Source organism: Lithobates pipiens, unplaced genomic scaffold, assembly GCF_037356315.1.
Source record: "Lithobates pipiens isolate NorthernLeopardFrog02 unplaced genomic scaffold, aLitPip1_a1.2 Scaffold_47, whole genome shotgun sequence".
NCBI classification, from domain to species: Eukaryota; Metazoa; Chordata; class Amphibia; order Anura; family Ranidae; genus Lithobates; species Lithobates pipiens.
In genome coordinates, this window is record NW_027507871.1 from 1,720,750 (window position 1) to 1,742,242 (window position 21,493).

At 52.1% G+C, this 21,493-nt stretch overlaps 1 protein-coding gene across 1 annotated transcript in view; it reads left to right on the top strand.

The window, feature by feature from the left end:
• The first annotated feature begins 6,835 nt into the window (after positions 1 to 6,835).
• LOC143956914 (vesicle-associated membrane protein 3-like) overlaps positions 6,836 to 21,493 on the top strand; it is a 45,193-nt gene continuing 30,535 nt past the window's right edge. The window contains exons 1-3 of the mRNA XM_077467081.1: positions 6,836 to 7,305; positions 10,918 to 11,014; positions 15,366 to 15,524. Coding sequence (XP_077323207.1) covers positions 7,178 to 7,305; positions 10,918 to 11,014; positions 15,366 to 15,524 — 384 coding nt within the window. The 5' untranslated portion in view covers positions 6,836 to 7,177. The remainder of the gene's footprint in view (positions 7,306 to 10,917; positions 11,015 to 15,365; positions 15,525 to 21,493) is intronic.

Below are 21,493 nucleotides of genomic sequence, written 5' to 3' on the forward strand. Positions count from 1 at the left end.
GCGGCGGTGACATGTGGCGTGGTACGTAGCGGCGGTGACATGCGGTGTGGTATGTAGCGGTGGTGACGTGGTGTGGTATGTAGAGGTGGTGACATGTGGTGTGGTACGTAGCGGTGGTGACATGCGGCGGTGACATGCAGCGTGGTACGTAGCGGTGGTGACATGCGGCGTGGTACGTAGCGGTGGTGACATGCAGCGTGGTACGTAGCGGTGGTGACATGCGGCGGTGACATGCAGCGTGGTACGTAGCGGTGGTGACATGCGGCGTGGTACGTAGCGGTGGTGACATGCAGCGTGGTACGTAGCGGTGGTGACATGCGGCGGTGACATGCAGCGTGGTACGTAGCGGTGGTGACATGCGGCGGTGACATGCAGCGTGGTACGTAGCGGTGGTGACATGCGGCGTGGTACGTAGCGGTGGTGACATGCGGCGTGGTGACATGCAGCGGTGACATGCAGCGTGGTACGTAGCGGTGGTGACATGCGGCGTGGTACGTAGCGGTGGTGACATGCGGCGTGGTACGTAGCGGTGGTGACATGCGGCGGTGACATGCAGCGTGGTACGTAGCGGTGGTGACATGCGGCGTGGTACGTAGCGGCGGTGACATGCGGCGTGGTGACATGCAGCGGTGACATGCAGCGTGGTACGTAGCGGTGGTGACATGCGGCGTGGTACGTAGCGGTGGTGACATGCGGCGTGGTACGTAGCGGTGGTGACATGCGGCGTGGTGACATGCAGCGGTGACATGCAGCGTGGTACGTAGCGGTGGTGACATGCGGCGTGGTACGTAGCGGCGGTGACATGCAGCGTGGTACGTAGCGGTGGTGACATGCGGCGGTGACATGCAGCGTGGTACGTAGCGGTGGTGACATGCGGCGTGGTACGTAGCGGTGGTGACATGCGGCGTGGTGACATGCAGCGGTGACATGCAGCGTGGTACGTAGCGGTGGTGACATGCGGCGTGGTACGTAGCGGTGGTGACATGCGGCGTGGTACGTAGCGGTGGTGACATGCGGCGGTGACATGCAGCGTGGTACGTAGCGGTGGTGACATGCGGCGTGGTACGTAGCGGCGGTGACATGCGGCGTGGTGACATGCAGCGGTGACATGCAGCGTGGTACGTAGCGGTGGTGACATGCGGCGTGGTACGTAGCGGTGGTGACATGCGGCGTGGTACGTAGCGGTGGTGACATGCGGCGTGGTGACATGCAGCGGTGACATGCAGCGTGGTACGTAGCGGTGGTGACATGCGGCGTGGTACGTAGCGGTGGTGACATGCGGCGTGGTACGTAGCGGTGGTGACATGCGGCGGTGACATGCAGCGTGGTACGTAGCGGTGGTGACATGCGGCGTGGTACGTAGCGGCGGTGACATGCGGCGGTGACATGCAGCGTGGTACGTAGCGGTGGTGACATGCGGCGGTGACATGCAGCGTGGTACGTAGCGGTGGTGACATGCGGCGGTGACATGCAGCGTGGTACGTAGCGGTGGTGACATGCGGCGTGGTACGTAGCGGTGGTGACATGCGGCGTGGTGACATGCGGCGGTGACATGCAGCGTGGTACGTAGCGGTGGTGACATGCGGCGTGGTACGTAGCGGCGGTGACATGCGGCGGTGACATGCAGCGTGGTACGTAGCGGTGGTGACATGCGGCGGTGACATGCAGCGTGGTACGTAGCGGTGGTGACATGCGGCGGTGACATGCAGCGTGGTACGGCATGGTACGTAGCGGTGGTGACATGCGGCGTGGTACGTAGCGGTGGTGACATGCGGCGGTGACATGCAGCGTGGTACGTAGCGGTGGTGACATGCGGCGTGGTACGTAGCGGCGGTGACATGCGGCGGTGACATGCAGCGTGGTACGTAGCGGTGGTGACATGCGGCGGTGACATGCAGCGTGGTACGTAGCGGTGGTGACATGCGGCGTGGTACGTAGCGGTGGTGACATGCGGCGTGGTACGTAGCGGCGGTGACATGCGGCGTGGTACGTAGCGGTGGTGACATGCGGCGGTGACATGCAGCGTGGTACGTAGCGGCGGTGACATGCAGCGTGGTACGTAGCGGTGGTGACATGCGGCGGTGACATGCAGCGTGGTACGTAGCGGTGGTGACATGCAGCGTGGTACGTAGCGGCGGTGACATGCGGCGTGGTACGTAGCGGCGGTGACATGCGGCGTGGTACGTAGCGGCGGTGACATGCGGCGTGGTACGTAGCGGTGGTGACATGCGGTGTGGTACGTAGAGGTGGTGACATGCGGCGTGGTACGTAGCAGTGGTGACGTGGCATGGTATGTAGCGGCGGTGACATGCGGTGTGGTACGTAGCGGTGGGGACGTGGCATGGTACGTAGCGGTGGTGACATGCGGCGTGGTACGTATCGGTGGTGACATGCGGCGTGGTACGTAGCGGCAGTGACATGCTGTGTGGTACGTAGTGGCGGTGACATGCGGCGGTGACATGCGGTGTGGTACGTAGAGGTGGTGACATGCGGCGTGGTACGTAGCAGTGGTGACGTGGCATGGTATGTAGCGGCGGTGACATGCGGTGTGGTACGTAGCGGTGGGGACGTGGCATGGTACGTAGCGGCGGTGACATGCGGTGTGGTACGTAGCGGCGGTGACATGCGGTGTGGTACGTAGCGGTGGGGACGTGGCATGGTACGTAGCGGTGGTGACATGCGGCGTGGTACGTATCGGTGGTGACATGCGGCGTGGTACGTAGCGGCGGTGACATGCGGTGTGGTACGTATCGGTGGTGACATGCGGCGTGGTACGTATCGGTGGTGACATGCGGCGTGGTACGTATCGGTGGTGACATGCGGCGTGGTACGTATCGGTGGTGACATGCGGCGTGGTACGTAGCGGCGGTGACATGCGGTGTGGTGTGGAAATACGCTGACATGCTTCATTTTCCTGCGCTATGCGCGGATCACACTGGCATTGCAGTATAAATGGGACACATAGAATAAAAAAATTGTCCGGCTTTCTGGGACTAAAGAACATGCTAAAGGGGCCCCCCGGGGGCTGGGAAGGGGTTACAGCCGAGTTCCATGTCTGCACTAGGGATGAGCTGAACCCCCCACCCCTTCCCCCCCCTTCCCCCGGTTCGGTTCGCACCAGAACTTTCAAACAGACCGAAAATTTGTACGAACTTTAGAACCCCATTGAAGTCTATGGGACTCGAACGTTCAAAATGAAAAGTGCTAATTTTAACGGCTAATATGCAAGATACTGTCCTAAAAAGGGTTTGGGGACCTGCCTCCTGCCCCAGGGGACATGGGTCAATGCCATTTTTATTTTTTTTAAACGCCCTTTGTTTTCGGGAGCACTGATTTTAATGACAATTAAAGTGAAAAAAAGTGAAATATTCCTTTAACCACTTACAGACCGGACCATTTTGCTGGCCAAAGACCAGACCCCTTTTTGCGATTCGGCACTGCGTCGCTTTAACTGACAATTGCGCGGTCGTGCGACGTGGCTCCCAAACAAAATTAACGTCCTTTTTTTCCCACAAATAGAGCTTTCTTTTGGTGGTATTTGATCACCTCTGCGGTTTTTATTTTTTGCGCTATAAACAAAAATAGAGCGACAATTTTGAAAAAAACGCATTATTTTTTACTTTTTGTTATAATAAATATCCCCCAAAAATATATAAAAAAACATTTTTTTCCCTCAGTTTAGGCCGATACGTATTCTTCTACATATTTTTGGTAAAAAAAAATCGCAATAAGCGATTATTGATTGGTTTGCGCAAAAGTTATAGCGTTTACAAAATAGGGGATAGTTTTATAGCATTTTTATTAATAATGTTTTATTATTTTTTTTTTTTTACTAGTAATGGCGGCGATCAGCGATTTTTATTGTGACTGCGACATTGTGGGGGACACATCGGACATTTTTCACACATTTTTGGGACCATTGTTATTTATACGGCAATCAGTGCTATATAAATGCAGTGATTCCTGTGTAAATGACACTGGCAGTGAAGGGGTTAACCAGTGGGTGGCAGTGTAGGGGTTAAGTGTTCCTAGGGGTGTGTTACTAACTGTGGGGGGGATGGGCTTTCATTTAGTGAATACTGATCTCTGCTCCAATCACATGGAGCAGAGATCAGCGTCACTAGTTGCTAGGCAGAATGGAGAAAGGCTGTTTACAGCGGCATTTCTTCATTTCGCCGCTCCGTGAGACGATCGCGGGGATGCCCGCGGCGATCGAGTCTGCGGGTCCCGCGACCGGACTCACGGGGGTCCCGACCAGCGCGGGAGCGCGGCGCCGCTGCCGGCGCGCTCCCGATGGCAGGGCGGCAAATTTAAAGGCACGTAAATGTACGCCCATTTGCCTGCCCGTGCCATTCTGCCATCGTACATCGGCGTGCGCTGGTCGGCAAGTGGTTAAATATGGTGCCTGGGGGGGTGTCTATAGTTTGCCTGTGTTACAGAAACAGAACACCAGCAGTGAAGGGTATCTTCAGGTGTACACTGTGCTGTACTGGAGACACACAACACCCACTAACTCCTGCAGATGGCTGAGAAAAGAACACGCTGTCCCTGCCTATCCTTCTCTCTCCCTGCACAGAACACATTACACAAGGTCACCGCGCTGGCGGCCTTATATAGTGGGGGGCGAGTACTAAACCCCCTGAGCTATAATTTATGGCTCTCCTCACTGCCGGCGATGTGATTGGCCAATCGTGAGCCAGCAATGCACGGCGATGGTGTAGTGCATTGTCGGCTGTGAGCGCCACACGAATTTGGTGCGAACGGCCCACAAAGTTCCGAATTCGCTGAACAGGCGAACGGCCCGTGTTCGAGTCGATCACCGAGCTCATCCCTCGTCTGCATATTATGTACTTCCAGAGGGGCGCACAATAACAGAATATTTGAGGCGCCCCGGAATGTCTCCTTTATTGCTGGGCACACTGAGGAAGTTGGAGAACAGAAACCCCCAACGTTGCATTTCCTAAGTCTCGGTGTCACTGCCCCTCCCAGTCACAGGTTATGATCATGCTGTAATAAGCCGACATCTAGTGGTAGTTTAGAGCCACTACAGCTTGTTTACTTATGTAATTGGTATCTCCCTCAGTCACCCCTCCTTTTTAGTGCTAGTTAGTTTAGTCCTAACTAGACCCTCCCCATTTCTTTCTTGCTCCAGCACTTAGTATTAGTACTTCACACATACAGAGTTTAGGGAAATCATATTGTAGTGCTGGTATCCTTGTCTACTAATGTGTATTAGCATTTACAATGAAAGTCTATGGATGTTTCTATGGCTTAGTGTTTGGTGCCATCTAGCGGCCAAACACTGAAAGTGGACTTAAATGATTTTTGCTTTCACAAGCATTGAACTATTTACAGGAAGTGACTTTTATTTACATTGCAGAGTTGACCTTTTTACCCAGGATGCCGGGTGACCTACCCATGGACACTCTCTCTTGCATTGCATGCTGGGTAGGACAGAAAAGGACCCTGAGCGGCCATCTTAGGTCTCAGGGGAACACATGGCCTACCTGTGAGGACTGGTGAGGAGGCCTCCCAGAGGAAGCAGCCTATTGCCTGTACGGAGCGCAACCCTGCTCGGTTCTGTGAGAGACCTGAAGTGCCAGAGACACAGGGATCGGATTGAGAGGATCCAGAGACACTCGTTTGAGCATGGGAAGACCAGGTCCAAATATGGGGACGGAGTGACAGAGCCGGATGACGAAGGAGAAAGCTGCAACTACCGGAGCAAAGTTATCACACCGAGCTTCTGATCCAGTTGGTGAACGGGTTGCAGCCCACAGTTTTCTAAACTTTGCACTTAGTCAGAGTTATATACAGACCTCGCTGGGATCCATAGTTCATACGGAGGAGGAGTATAGCAACTGACACTAGGCAGGCATAAGGCCTACTTACTATCACATCTCAAGTATTGTATTATATTTACAGAAGCAACACTAGAATCATCCTTAACTCAACTTTAATTACTTTAACCCTTGAATTACAAATTATAAGGAATTATCATTGCTAGCGAAGACAAGAAGACTAAAGACTGAGTACTTTAAGTGAGATCTCAAGCATAGCTATAAAAGTAGGGGGAGCTCCCATATATATATATATATATATATATATATATATATATATATATATTTTTGTTTGTAACTGTTTTTTCAAAGTTCATTGTGAGTGAGTGACTTGTATAGCGCTACCTATGCAAACTGAATCGCCTCAGGGCGCTTTTTTGCCATCTGCAGCTTTGCGCGGTCCTTTACCCTGTAAGGTCCTGACATGCTTACAAACACATACAACATTGACATACACGTACACATATTAAGGCCAATTTTTTTTTAGACAAGGTCTAATTAACCTACCAGCATGTCTTTGGAGTGTGGGAGGAAACCGGAATACCCGGAGGAAACCCACGCAGGCACAGGGAGAACATGCAAACTCCAGGCAGATGGTGTCGTGGTCGGGATTTGAACCAACAACCCTTCTTACTGCTAGGTGAAAGTGCTAATCACTACACCACTGTGCTGCCCACATTCTATGTTGGGATGACAGTACAATTGCTGTAATCACCTGTTTACCAATATATACAGTAAAATATACTTTGGTGAATTCCCCCGTTGTGTGGAGTATTGTTTTCTCCCAGCAGGTGGAGCCAGTGGATCCTGAGGTGACAATACAGGTATATTGTGATATATTATATTGTACTGTATTGTATGGCACCACAGCTGTGTGAAGGGGACTGAGGCAAGTTAGGGGGGTTTATTAGCAGAGTGCAGGCCCACATCAAAGCAGCAGCTCCTTCGGGGGTCAGTGCTACAATATTCTTCTTACAATTCATAATAACTGGGAAAACATCTTCTGTAGTGGAGAAGTAAACACTTATGTTGGGTTCATCTTCTGTGTCCTATTGAAGAATTAAACTGCCTGTGGATGGTGCCAAGTCAGCCGGTGACTGTACTGTAGACTGGGTCTAAGGAGGAATGTCAATGCAAAAACAGCATTTCAAACAGAACAGCCAATACATGCTACTGCAAGCCTGATTTCACTTTTCAGCTGCTGTGTGGTGGATTTCAGATTGCAATGTTTTCCACACAGCGTTGTGGCCTCATTGATGGGAGTTTTCTTGTCAGCATTGTGTAGCTGATAAATAAATTACACAAGACATTTGCATTTAATTCCTTTCCCCCGGCGGATGAGATCACTCAGCAGTATCCGGGATCCTGACTCCAGGCACGCTGCAGTGCAGACAGTGACGTCACTGCATGGATATAAACAGCTGCAGCACCGATGCAGGAGAGCGGCCGACACAGCTGAAGATATGTGAGTTCTACACAGCACCATGGGAGCATGACATCACACTGACACTGCATGACATCACACTGACACTGCATGACATCACACTGACACTGCATGACATCACACTGACACTGCAGGACATCACACTGACACTGCAGGACATCACACTGACACTGCATGACATCATACTGACATCACACTGACACTACATGACATCATACTGACACTGCATGACATCATACTGACATCCCACTGACACTGCATGACATCACACTGACACTGCATGACATCACACTGACACTGCATGACATCACACTGACATCACACTGACACTGCATGACATCACACTGACACTGCATGACATCATACTGACATCACACTGACACTGCATGACATCACACTGACACTGCATGACATCACACTGACATCACACTGACACTGCATGACATCACACTGACACTGCATGACATCATACTGACATCACACTGACACTGCATGACATCACACTGACACTGCATGACATCACACTGACATCACACTGACACTGCATGACATCACACTACACTGCATGACATCACACTGACACTACATGACATCACACTGACACTGCATGACATCACACTGACACTACATGACATCACACTGACACTGCATGACATCACACTGACACTGCATGACATCATACTGACATCACACTGACACTGCATGACATCACACTGACACTTCATGACATCACACTGACACTTCATGACATCACACTGACACTTCATGACATCACACTGACACTGCATGACATCACAGTGACACTGCATGACATCACACTGACACTGCATGACATCACACTGACATCACACTGACACTGCATGACATCACACTGACACTGCATGACATCACACTGACATCACACTGACACTGCATGACATCACACTGACACTGCATGACATCACACTGACACTGCATGACATCACACTGACACTGCATGACATCACACTGACATCACACTGACACTGCATGACATAACACTGACACTGCATGACATCACAGGTGGGGTCACATGACTGCTGGGGTAAGAGAATGTCACTTGCTACACTGGACTTCTGTGCTGATGTCATACAGGATGATTGTGTCATATCATCGTATATCCTTCATAGGGATCGGGGGAATTGTATTTTCCTGTTGGAGGAAATAGATTTGTGCTCCATGTGGGGGGGGGGGGGGGGGGGGGTTCGGGTCCTGAGGATACATTCCCTTTTATTTCAGTCTATATAATCTGTGTGTAAGAAAGCAGGGCATGCTGGGACTTGTAGTTTTACAGCATCACCCTTTATTAGAGGTTATCCTGATACACAATATATATTATATATCATTTGTTGTCTTTTAGTTTTTTATATAAATCTACAGAAAGAACTTCAATCCCTGAAAATGTTTTACTCCATTATTATCATATTACATGTTTACTGTCCGTGTTTTTTATTATATACGTTACATTGTAGACAAATCATTTCCTCAGTGATGTCACATGAGAAGATTTACACACATGTCACTGAGGGGTGTACTTACTTTTGTCACATACTGTGTGTATATATATATATATGCTATACATCCATACAGTGGGGAGGGGGGGTGGGGGGAATAACGATCGTCTCCCCTGCGGATGGTGGAGGTTTTGCCCCCTTACATAGAAATGAAGGATCTATAATTGTATTTTATATGATGGAGACAGAAAATCAACCAAAATCCAGAGAAATCACACAATACAAATGTTATAAATGGAGTTCAGTGAGTAAAATAAGTATTTGATCCCCTTAGTAGTTGGTGGAGAATCCCTTGTTGGTGATCACAGAGGTCAGACGTTTCTTGTAGGTGGTGATCAGGTTCTCACACATAGACCCCTCCCTTAATGGTAGATCCCCTACAGCAACAATAGACCCCATACCTTAATGGTAGATCCCCCACAGTAACAATAGACCCCTCCCTTAATGGTAGATCCCCCACAGCAACAATAGACCCCTCCCTTAATGGTAGATCCCCTACAGCAACAATAGACCCCTCCCTTAATGGTAGATCCCCCACAGCAACAATAGACCCCTCCCTTAATGGTAGATCCCCCACAGCAACAATAGACCCCTCCCTTAATGGTAGATCCCCTACAGCAACAATAGACCCCTACCTTAATGGTAGATCCCCGTGGTAACAATAGGCCCCTCCCTTAATGGTAGATCCCCTACAGCAACAATAGACCCCATACCTTAGAGGTAGATCCCCCACAGTAACAATAGACCCCTCCCTTAATGGTAGATCCCCCACAGCAACAATAGACCCCATACCTTAGAGGTAGATCCCCCACAGTAACAATAGACCCCTCCCTTAATGGTAGATCCCCTACAGCAACACAATAGACCCCTCCCTTAATGGTAGATCCCCCACAGCAACAATAGACCCCTCCCTTAATGGTAGATCCCCCACAGCAACAATAGACCCCTACCTTAATGGTAGATCCCCCACAGCAACAATAGACCCCTCCCTTAATGGTAGATGCCCCACAGCAACAATAGACCCCTCCCTTAATTGTAGATCCCCCACAGCAACAATAGACCCCTCCCTTAATGGTAGATCCCCCCACAGCAACAATAGACCCCTCCCTTAATTGTAGATCCCCCACAGCAACAATAGACCCCTCCCTTAATGGTAGATCCCCCACAGCAACAATAGACCCCTCCCTTAATTGTAGATCCCCACAGCAACAATAGACCCCTCCCCTAATGGTGGATCCCCCCCCAGCAACAATAGACTCCTTCCTCTGTGGTGCATTTCCCACTCAGCAACAGTAGATCTCCCCTCCTTCCCTATCTATCAACCCTCCCAGCAACAATAGATCCCCCAGCACCCCTTACCATTAAATACATTCAGTGCTGGAACTGCCCCCCCCCCCCACGTTCTGGATGATAAGAAGCCCCGTATATATATATATATATATATTCAGTATTTATAGATAGAAACTCAGTTCATATATTTATTATTTTCTCATCTATATTTCATATACACGGAATTTACATATATTTAGGGGGGAAAAAAAGTCAAAAACAGGTCAGCAAAGCTAAAAAGAAAGCTCTCCATGCGTGGTGAGTGCGCTCAGTCCTCCGCCGTGCCTATAGGGGGCGCCGTCTGTGTCACCCAGTTATATGGGGGGGGGGGGGGGGGTGGCTGGCCTGGAAGGTGAACATCTCCTCACAGATCGCCCCTCAGAGGGAAGAACCTGAAAGTGATGAGAATTCCGTCACCTCCCCCTTCTGCTGTCCCATCTCCGGAATGCTGAGATCCGGGGAGAATGTTCCGGAATCACCAGGACTTGTCTCCCTCCAGGTCAGATGTTCTTCATTCGTAGGGATTGAGTGAATAAGGAAAATACCGCATTATGGACACTAGATGGAGCCGATGATCATAATAAATATTTATTTCCTATGATTGTCAGCTCCATCTAGTGTCCATAATGCGGTATTTTCCTGATTCATACTATTTTTATCAATGAAGAATATCTGACCCAGAGAACAGAGTAGCCGAGTCACATTAATGTGTATTGTGTATGTATTTCCCCAACTTATGATTTGTATATTAATACCTCTTCATATCACACAGGTCATCCTCCACCGTGCGAGGCTCCGCCCCCAGCGAGCCCAGCTCTGATTTCTACTCCTATCAGCGGATGGAGCTCACCCAGGCTCAGATAGATGAGGTGATTGGAGAATCGGCTTATGACTTTGTAGCTAAACGCTTCGAGAATTTAAAGTGGGACTCCGAACTGGGAGGGAAATCCACCGGTGTGCCGCTAAGGCTGCTAAATATTCCCACACTTGTAGATTCAGCAGGCTTTTCACAGGGCCTGTGGGTGCAAACACTGCAGGCTTCTGTTAGTTTTGTGTAAGAAGAGATACAATGGGGTCCACACGGATCGATTCTGATACAATGGGGTCTGCAGGGATCGATTCTGATACAATGGGGTCCACACAGATCGATTCTGATACAATGGGGTCTGCAGGGATCGATTCTGATACAATGGGGTCTGTAGGGATCGATTCTGATACAATGGGGTCCACACGGATCGATTCTGATACAATGGGGTCTGCAGGGATCGATTCTGATACAATGGGGTCCACACAGATCGATTCTGATACAATGGGGTCTGCAGGGATCAATTCTAATACAATGGGGTCTGCAGGGATCGATTCTGATACAATGGGGTCCGCATGGATCGATTCTGATACAATGGGGTCCACAGGGATTGATTCTGATACAATGGGGTCCGCAGGGATCGATTCTGATACAATGGGGTCCGCAGGGATCGATTCTGATACAATGGGGTCCACACGGATCGATTCTGATACAATGGGGTCTGCAGGGATCAATTCTGATACAATGGGGTCTGCAGGGATCGATTCTGATACAATGGGGTCCACAGGGATCGATTCTGATACAATGGGGTCCACAGGGATCGATTCTGATACAATGGGGTCCGCAGGGATCAATTCTGATACAATGGGGTCTGCAGGGATCGATTCTGATACAATGGGGTCCGCAGGGATCAATTCTGATACAATGGGGTCCACAGGGATCGATTCTGATACAATGGGGTCCACAGGGATCGATTCTGATACAATGGGGTCCGCAGGGATCAATTCTGATACAATGGGGTCTGCAGGGATAGATTCTGATACAATGGGGTCCGCAGGGATCAATTCTAATACAATGGGGTCTGCAGGGATCGATTCTGATACAATGGGGTCCACACGGATCGATTCTGATACAATGGGGTCTGCAGGGATCAATTCTGATACAATGGGGTCTGCAGGGATCGATTCTGATACAATGGGGTCCGCAGGGATCGATTCTGATACAATGGGGTCCGCAGGGATCAATTCTGATACAATGGGGTCTGCAGGGATCGATTCTGATACAATGGGGTCCGCAGGGATCAATTCTAATACAATGGGGTCTGCAGGGATCGATTCTGATACAATGGGGTCCGCAGGGATCGATTCTGATACAATGGGGTCCACAGGGATCGATTCTGATACAATGGGGTCCGCAGGGATCAATTCTGATACAATGGGGTCTGCAGGGATTGATTCTGATATAATGGGGTCCGCAGGGATCGATTCTGATACAGTGGGGTCCTAATGGATTGATTCTGATACAATGGGGTCTGCAGGGATTGATTCTGATATAATGGGGTCCTCATGGATTGATTCTGATACAATGGGGTCCACAGGGATTGATTCTGATACAATGGGGTCCTCATGGATTGATTCTGATACAATGGGGTCCACAGGGATTGATTCTGATACAATGGGGTCCACAGGGATTGATTCTGATACAGTGGGGTCCGCAGGGATCGATTCTGATACAATGGGGTCCACAGGGATTGATTCTGATACAATGGGGTCCTAATGGATTGATTCTGATACAATGGGGTCCGCAGGGATCGATTCTGATACAATGGGGTCCGCAGGGATCGATTCTTATACAATGGGGTCCGCAGGGATCGATTCTTATACAATGGGGTCCTCATGGATTGATTCTGATACAATGGGGTCTGCAGGGATCAATTCTGATACAATGGGGTCCGCAGGGATCGATTCTTATACAATGGGGGTCACATTTCATCTTTTATAGACCCCAATGTAACAATTCCAGAGACTTCTTTGGGAGATGAATGTAACTGTTGCTACTACAGGATCCCTGTTTATTCCCTCCAGCGTTCTCTAGGATTGTTACATTGTATCTCTTCTTCCTCTGTGAACACACCACTCACCCGGGATAAAGGATTGGCGCAGTATTATTCCCGCACACACGATCGCACATTCCCACAACAAATCCATGGATTTCTCCCGGCGGATGTCGGCTGGACTTGTCTTGCATACACACGATCACACAAATCTTGTCGGAGATTTCGATCGCCAAGAACGCGGTGAGGTACAAGACGGACGACGAGCCGAGAAAGATGAAGTTCCATAGCCGGTGCGGCTCTTCTGCTTGATTCCGAGCATGCGCGGCACTTTGTGCATCGGAATTGTGTACACACCATCGGAATTTCGTTGTCAGAAAATTTGAGAACCAGATCTCAAATTGTGTGACGGAAATTCCGTGTACGCGGCATTACTGTATATACATAAAAAACCCCTGCATGTCCTGCATGTCCCTCCTCTGCATGTCCTGCATGTCCTGCATGTCCCTCCTCTGCATGTCCCTCCCTTACATTTCCCTCCCCTGCATGTCCTGCATGTCCCTCCTCTGCATGTCCCTCCCTTACATTTCCCTCCCCTGCATGTCCTGCATGTCCCTCCCCTGCATGTCCCTCCCCTGCATGTCCATCCCCTGCATGTCCATCCCCTGCATGTCCATCCCCTGCATGTCCCTCCCCTGCATGTCCTACATGTCCCTCCCTTACATGTCCCTCCCCTGCATGTCCTGCATGTCCCTCCCTTACATGTCCCTCCCCTGCATGTCCCTCCCCTGCATGTCCATCCCCTGCATGTCCATCCCCTGCATGTCCATCCCCTGCATGTCCCTCCCCTGCATGTCCTGCATGTCCCTCCCTTACATTTCCCTCCCCTGCATGTCCTGCATATCCCTCCTCTGCATGTCCTGCATGTCCCTCCTCTGCATGTCCCTCCCTTACATTTCCCTCCCCTGCATGTCCTGCATGTCCCTCCCCTGCATGTCCCTCCCTTACATTTCCCTCCCCTGCATGTCCTGCATGTCCTGCATGTCCTGCATGTCCCTCCCCTGCATGTCCCTCCCCTGCATGTCCATCCCCTGCATGTCCCTCCCCTGCATGTCCCTCCCCTGCATGTCCCTCCCCTACATGTCCTGCATGTCCCTCCCCTGCATGTCCATCCCCTGCATGTCCCTCCCCTGCATGTCCTGCATGTCCCTCCCCTGCATGTCCCTCCCCTGCATGTCCATCCCCTGCATGTCCCTCCCCTGCATGTCCTGCATGTCCCTCCCCTGCATGTCCCTCCCCTGCATGTCCATTCCCGGCATGTCCCTCCCCTGCATGTCCCTCCCCATCATGTCCTGCATGTCCCTCCCCAGCATGTCCATTCCCGGCATGTCCCTCCCCTGCATGTCCCTCCCCATCATGTCCTACATGTCCCTCCCCTGCATGTCCATTCCCGGCATGTCCCTCCCCTGCATGTCCCTCCCCATCATGTCCTGCATGTCCCTCCCCTGCATGTCCCTCCCCATCATGTCCTGCATGTCCCTCCCCTGCATGTCCCTCCCCTGCATGTCCCTCCCCATCATGTCCTGCATGTCCCTCCCCTGCATGTCCCTCCCTCACCCCCTTCAGCAGTAGAAGCCCTGCGAAACTCTGGAATTGATGGGTGAGTCACTCAGTGGGTGGAGTCATGATGTCACAAGACTCCCCGCCCACCTCTACACTCTCCTATTCCTGAGTTTTGATAACATCCAGTCAAAATTCAGGAAAGGCACCACATGACTTCAGCCTGCCCAATCATGCTGGGGTGTGGAGCAGCCAATCCTGGGAGAGCTGGAGAAGACAGGAGGCGGAATTTGAAGCGGGAATGGTAACGCCCTCGCGCTCCTTCATGAGATTGGGAAATCAGATGTCACCGCAGTGGGGGAGACGCAACGTTTTTTTATATTACTACAAAAAGATCGGAGGATCGCTCAGAGCTGGACTTACTCTTCCTGGGCACATGACTTCCTCCACTGTACCGGGTAGATGTCTTCATTAAAACAAAAAGATCAGGTTTACATCCACTTTAATTCCTATGATCTTCAGCTCCATCTACTGGCCATAAAGCAGTATTTTTTTAAAGGGCTTTTACAGGAAAAATACCTCAATATGGCCACTAGATGGAGCTGATGATCCTAGAAGATAATTTTATTAAACACAAATATTCGTGGCGCTTGTATGAATTCCAACCAGCGAATGTTTTATACATAGAACCCTATGGAATCCTTCTAGCTGTGAGTGGGAAGGCTGCTTGATCTCATTTTTCGCAGCCAGGGGCAGACAGAGCTTGGAAAGCCCATATACACCTCTCTTTATACCCCGGCAGGTGGTGAACATCATGAATGCCAACGTGGATAAAGTTTTGGATAGAAATGGGAAAATTAACCAACTTGAAGCCACAGCAGAGGAACTTCACGCCGGAGCCAAACAGTTCCAGACCAACACCTCGGAGCTGCGGAGCAGACCACTGTGGAAGAACCTCAAGGTGGGTGTCATGGGGGATGAACTAGGAGGAGACCACTGTGGAAGAACCTCAAGGTTGGTGTCATGGGGGATGATCTAGGAGGAGACCCCTGTGGAGGAACAGCAAGGTGGGTGTCATGGGGGATGAACTAGGAGGAGACCTCTGTGGAGGAACAGCAAGGTGGGTGTCATGGGGGATGATCTAGGAAGAGACCCCTGTGGAAGAACAGCAAGGTGGATGTCATGGGGGATGATCTAGGAGGAGACCCCTGTGGAAGAACAGCAAGGTGGGTGTCATGGGGGATGATCTAGAAGGAGATCCCTGTGAAGGAACAGCAAGGTGGGTGTCATGGGGGATGAGCTAGGAGGAGACCCCTGTGGAGGAACAGCAAGGTGGGTGTCATGGGGGATGAACTAGGAGGAGACCTCTGTGGAGGAACAGCAAGGTGGGTGTCATGGGGGTGATCTAGGAGGAGACCTCTGTGGAGGAACAGCAAGGTGGGTGTCATGGGGGATGATCTAGGAGGAGACCCCTGTGGAGGAACAGCAAGGTGGGTGTCATGGGGGATGAACTAGGAGGAGACCTCTGTGGAGGAACAGCAAGGTGGGTGTCATGGGGGATGATCTAGGAGGAGACCTCTGTGGAAGAACAGCAAGGTGGGTGTCATGGGGATGAACTAGGAGGAGACCACTGTGGAAGAACCTCAAGGTTGGTGTCATGGGGGATGATCTAGGAGGAGACCCCTGTGGAGGAACAGCAAGGTGGGTGTCATGTGGGATGATCTAGGAAGAGACCCCTGTGGAAGAACAGCAAGGTGGATGTCATGGGGGATGATCTAGGAGGAGACCCCTGTGGAAGAACAGCAAGGTGGGTGTCATGGGGGATGATCTAGAAGGAGATCCCTGTGAAGGAACAGCAAGGTGGGTGTCATGGGGGATGAGCTAGGAGGAGACCCCTGTGGAGGAACAGCAAGGTGGGTGTCATGGGGGATGAACTAGGAGGAGACCTCTGTGGAGGAACAGCAAGGTGGGTGTCATGGGGGTGATCTAGGAGGAGACCTCTGTGGAGGAACAGCAAGGTGGGTGTCATGGGGGATGATCTAGGAGGAGACCCCTGTGGAGGAACAGCAAGGTGGGTGTCATGGGGGATGAACTAGGAGGAGACCTCTGTGGAGGAACAGCAAGGTGGGTGTCATGGGGGATGATCTAGGAGGAGACCTCTGTGGAAGAACAGCAAGGTGGGTGTCATGGGGATGAACTAGGAGGAGACCACTGTGGAAGAACCTCAAGGTTGGTGTCATGGGGGATGATCTAGGAGGAGACCCCTGTGGAGGAACAGCAAGGTGGGTGTCATGTGGGATGATCTAGGAAGAGACCCCTGTGGAAGAACAGCAAGGTGGATGTCATGGGGGATGATCTAGGAGGAGACCCCTGTGGAAGAACAGCAAGGTGGGTGTCATGGGGGAGGATCTAGGAGGAGACCCCTGTGGAAGAACAGCAAGGTGGGTGTCATGGGGGATGATCTAGAAGGAGATCCCTGTGAAGGAACAGCAAGGTGGGTGTCATGGGGGATGAGCTAGGAGGAGACCCCTGTGGAGGAACAGCAAGGTGGGTGTCATGGGGGATGAACTAGGAGGAGACCTCTGTGGAGGAACAGCAAGGTGGGTGTCATGGGGGATGATCTAGGAGGAGACCCCTGTAGAGGAACAGCAAGGTGGGTGTCATGGGGGATGAACTAGGAGGAGACCTCTGTGGAGGAACAGCAAGGTGGGTGTCATGGGGGATGAGCTAGGAGGAGACCGATGTGTAAGAACAGCAAGGTGGGTGTCATGGGGGATGATCTAGGAGGAGACAGATGAGGAAGAACAGCAAGGTGGGTGTCATGGGGGATGAACTAGGAGGAGACCTCTGTGGAGGAACAGCAAGGTGGGTGTCATGGGGGATGATCTAGGAGGAGACCCCTGTGGAGGAACAGCAAGGTGTGTGTCATGGGGGATGATCTAGGAAGAGACCCCTGTGGAAGAACAGCAAGGTGGATGTCATGGGGGATGATCTAGGAGGAGACCCCTGTGGAAGAACAGCAAGGTGGGTGTCATGGGGGATGATCTAGAAGGAGATCCCTGTGAAGGAACAGCAAGGTGGGTGTCATGGGGGATGAGCTAGGAGGAGACCCCTGTGGAGGAACAGCAAGGTGGGTGTCATGGGGGATGAACTAGGAGGAGACCTCTGTGGAGGAACAGCAAGGTGGGTGTCATGGGGGTGATCTAGGAGGAGACCTCTGTGGAGGAACAGCAAGGTGGGTGTCATGGGGGATGATCTAGGAGGAGACCCCTGTGGAGGAACAGCAAGGTGGGTGTCATGGGGGATGAACTAGGAGGAGACCTCTGTGGAGGAACAGCAAGGTGGATGTCATGGGGGATGATCTAGGAGGAGACCTCTGTGGAAGAACAGCAAGGTGGGTGTCATGGGGATGAACTAGGAGGAGACCTCTGTGGAAGAACCTCAAGGTTGGTGTCATGGGGGATGATCTAGGAGGAGACCCCTGTGGAGGAACAGCAAGGTGGGTGTCATGTGGGATGATCTAGGAAGAGACCCCTGTGGAAGAACAGCAAGGTGGATGTCATGGGGGATGATCTAGGAGGAGACCCCTGTGGAAGAACAGCAAGGTGGGTGTCATGGGGGATGATCTAGGAGGAGACCCCTGTGGAAGAACAGCAAGGTGGGTGTCATGGGGGATGATCTAGAAGGAGATCCCTGTGAAGGAACAGCAAGGTGGGTGTCATGGGGGATGAGCTAGGAGGAGACCCCTGTGGAGGAACAGCAAGGTGGGTGTCATGGGGGATGAGCTAGGAGGAGACCGATGTGGAGGAACAGCAAGGTGGGTGTCATGGGGGATGAACTAGGAGGAGACCTCTGTGGAGGAACAGCAAGGTGGGTGTCATGTGGGATGATCTAGGAGGAGACCCCTGTAGAGGAACAGCAAGGTGGGTGTCATGGGGGATGAACTAGGAGGAGACCTCTGTGGAGGAACAGCAAGGTGGGTGTCATGGGGGATGAGCTAGGAGGAGACCGATGTGTAAGAACAGCAAGGTGGGTGTCATGGGGGATGATCTAGGAGGAGACAGATGAGGAAGAACAGCAAGGTGGGTGTCATGGGGGATGAACTAGGAGGAGACCTCTGTGGAGGAACAGCAAGGTGGGTGTCATGGGGGAGGATCTAGGAGGAGACCCCTGTGGAGGAACAGCAAGGTGGGTGTCATGGGGGATGAGCTAGGAGGAGACCGATGTGGAGGAACAGCAAGGTGGGTGTCATGGGGGATGAACTAGGAGGAGACCTCTGTGGAGGAACAGCAAGGTGGGTGTCATGGGTGATGAACTAGGAGGAGACCTCTGTGGAGGAACAGCAAGGTGGGTGTCATGGGGGATGAACTAGGAGGAGACCTCTGTGGAGGAACAGCAAGGTGGGTGTCATGTGGGATGATCTAGGAGGAGACCCTCTGTGTAAGAGCAGCAAGGTGGGTGTCATGGGGGATGATCTAGGAAGAGACCCCTGTGGAAGAACAGCAAGGTGGATGTCATGGGGGATGATCTAGGAGGAGACCCCTGTGGAAGAACAGCAAGGTGGGTGTCATGGGGGATGATCTAGAAGGAGATCCCTGTGAAGCAACAGCAAGGTGGGTGTCATGGGGGATGATCTAGAAGGAGATCCCTGTGAAGGAACAGCAAGGTGGGTGTCATGGGGGATGAGCTAGGAGGAGACCCCTGTGGAGGAACAGCAAGGTGGGTGTCATGGGGGATGAATTAGGAGGAGACCTCTGTGGAGGAACAGCAAGGTGGGTGTCATGGGGGTGATCTAGGAGGAGACCTCTGTGGAGGAACAGCAAGGTGGGTGTCATGGGGGATGAACTAGGAGGAGACGTCTGTGGAGGAACAGCAAGGTGGGTGTCATGGGGGATGAGCTAGGAGGAGACCGATGTGTAAGAACAGCAAGGTGGGTGTCATGGGGGATGATCTAGGAGGAGACCCCTGTGGAGGAACAGCAAGGTGGGTGTCATGGGGGATGAACTAGGAGGAGACGTCTGTGGAGGAACAGCAAGGTGGGTGTCATGGGGGATGAGCTAGGAGGAGACCGATGTGTAAGAACAGCAAGGTGGGTGTCATGGGGGATGATCTAGGAGGAGACCCCTGTGGAGGAACAGCAAGGTGGGTGTCACGTGGGATGATCTAGGAGGAGACCCCCTGTGGAAGAACCTCAAGGTTGGTGTCATGGGGGATGATCTAGGAGGAGACCCCTGTGGAGGAACAGCAAGGTGGGTGTCATGTGGGATGATTTAGGAGGAGACCCCCTGTGGAAGAACAGCAAGGTGGGTGTCATGGGGGATGATCTAGGAAGAGACCCCTGTGGAAGAACAGCAAGGTGGATGTCATGGGGGATGATCTAGGAGGAGACCCCTGTGGAAGAACAGCAAGGTGGGTGTCATGGGGGATGATCTAGAAGGAGATCCCTGTGAAGGAACAGCAAGGTGGGTGTCATGGGGGATGAGCTAGGAGGAGACCTCTGTGGAGGAACAGCAAGGTGGGTGTCATGGGGGATGAACTAGGAGGAGACCTCTGTGGAGGAACAGCAAGGTGGGTGTCATGGGGGTGATCTAGGAGGAGACCTCTGTGGAGGAACAGCAAGGTGGGTGTCATGGGGGATGAACTAGGAGGAGACGTCTGTGGAGGAACAGCAAGGTGGGTGTCATGGGGGATGAGCTAGGAGGAGACCGATGTGTAAGAACAGCAAGGTGGGTGTCATGTGGGATGATCTAGGAGGAGACAGATGAGGAAGAACAGCAAGGTGGGTGTCATGGGGGATGAACTAGGAGGAGACCTCTGTGGAGGAACAGCAAGGTGGGTGTCATGGGGGAGGATCTAGGAGGAGACCCCTGTGGAGGAACAGCAAGGTGGGTGTCATGGGGGATGAGCTAGGAGGAGACCCCTGTGGAAGAACAGCAAGGTGGATGTCATGGGGGATGATCTAGGAGGAGACCCCTGTGGAAGAACAGCAAGGTGGGTGTCATGGGGGATGATCTAGAAGGAGATCCCTGTGAAGGAACAGCAAGGTGGGTGTCATGGGGGATGAGCTAGGAAGAGACCTCTGTGGAGGAACAGCAAGGTGGGTGTCATGGGGGATGATCTAGGAGGAGACCCCTGTGGAGGAACAGCAAGGTGGGTGTCATGGGGGTGATCTAGGAGGAGACCCCTGTGGAGGAACAGCAAGGTGGGTGTCATGGGGGATGAACTAGGAGGAGACCTCTGTGGAGGAACAGCAAGGTGGGTGTCATGGGGGTGATCTAGGAGGAGACCTCTGTGGAGGAACAGCAAGGTGGGTGTCATGGGGGATGAACTAGGAGGAGACCTCTGTGGAGGAACAGCAAGGTGGGTGTCATGGGGGATGAACTAGGAGGAGACCTCTGTGGAGGAACAGCAAGGTGGGTGTCATGGGGGATGAACTAGGAGGAGACGTCTGTGGAGGAACAGCAAGGTGGGTGTCATGGGGGATGAGCTAGGAGGAGACCGATGTGTAAGAACAGCAAGGTGGGTGTCATGTGGGATGATCTAGGAGGAGACAGATGAGGAAGAACAGCAAGGTGGGTGTCATGGGGGATGAACTAGGAGGAGACCTCTGTGGAGGAACAGCAAGGTGGGTGTCATGGGGGAGGATCTAGGAGGAGACCCCTGTGGAGGAACAGCAAGGTGGGTGTCATGGGGGATGAGCTAGGAGGAGACCGATGTGGAGGAACAGCAAGGTGGGTGTCATGGGGGATGAGCTAGGAGGAGACCGATGTGGAGGAACAGCAAGGTGGGTGTCATGGGGGATGAACTAGGAGGAGACCTCTGTGGAGGAACAGCAAGGTGGGTGTCATGGGGGATGAACTAGGAGGAGACCCCTGTGGAAGAACAGCAAGGTGGATGTCATGGGGGATGATCTAGGAGGAGACCTCTGTG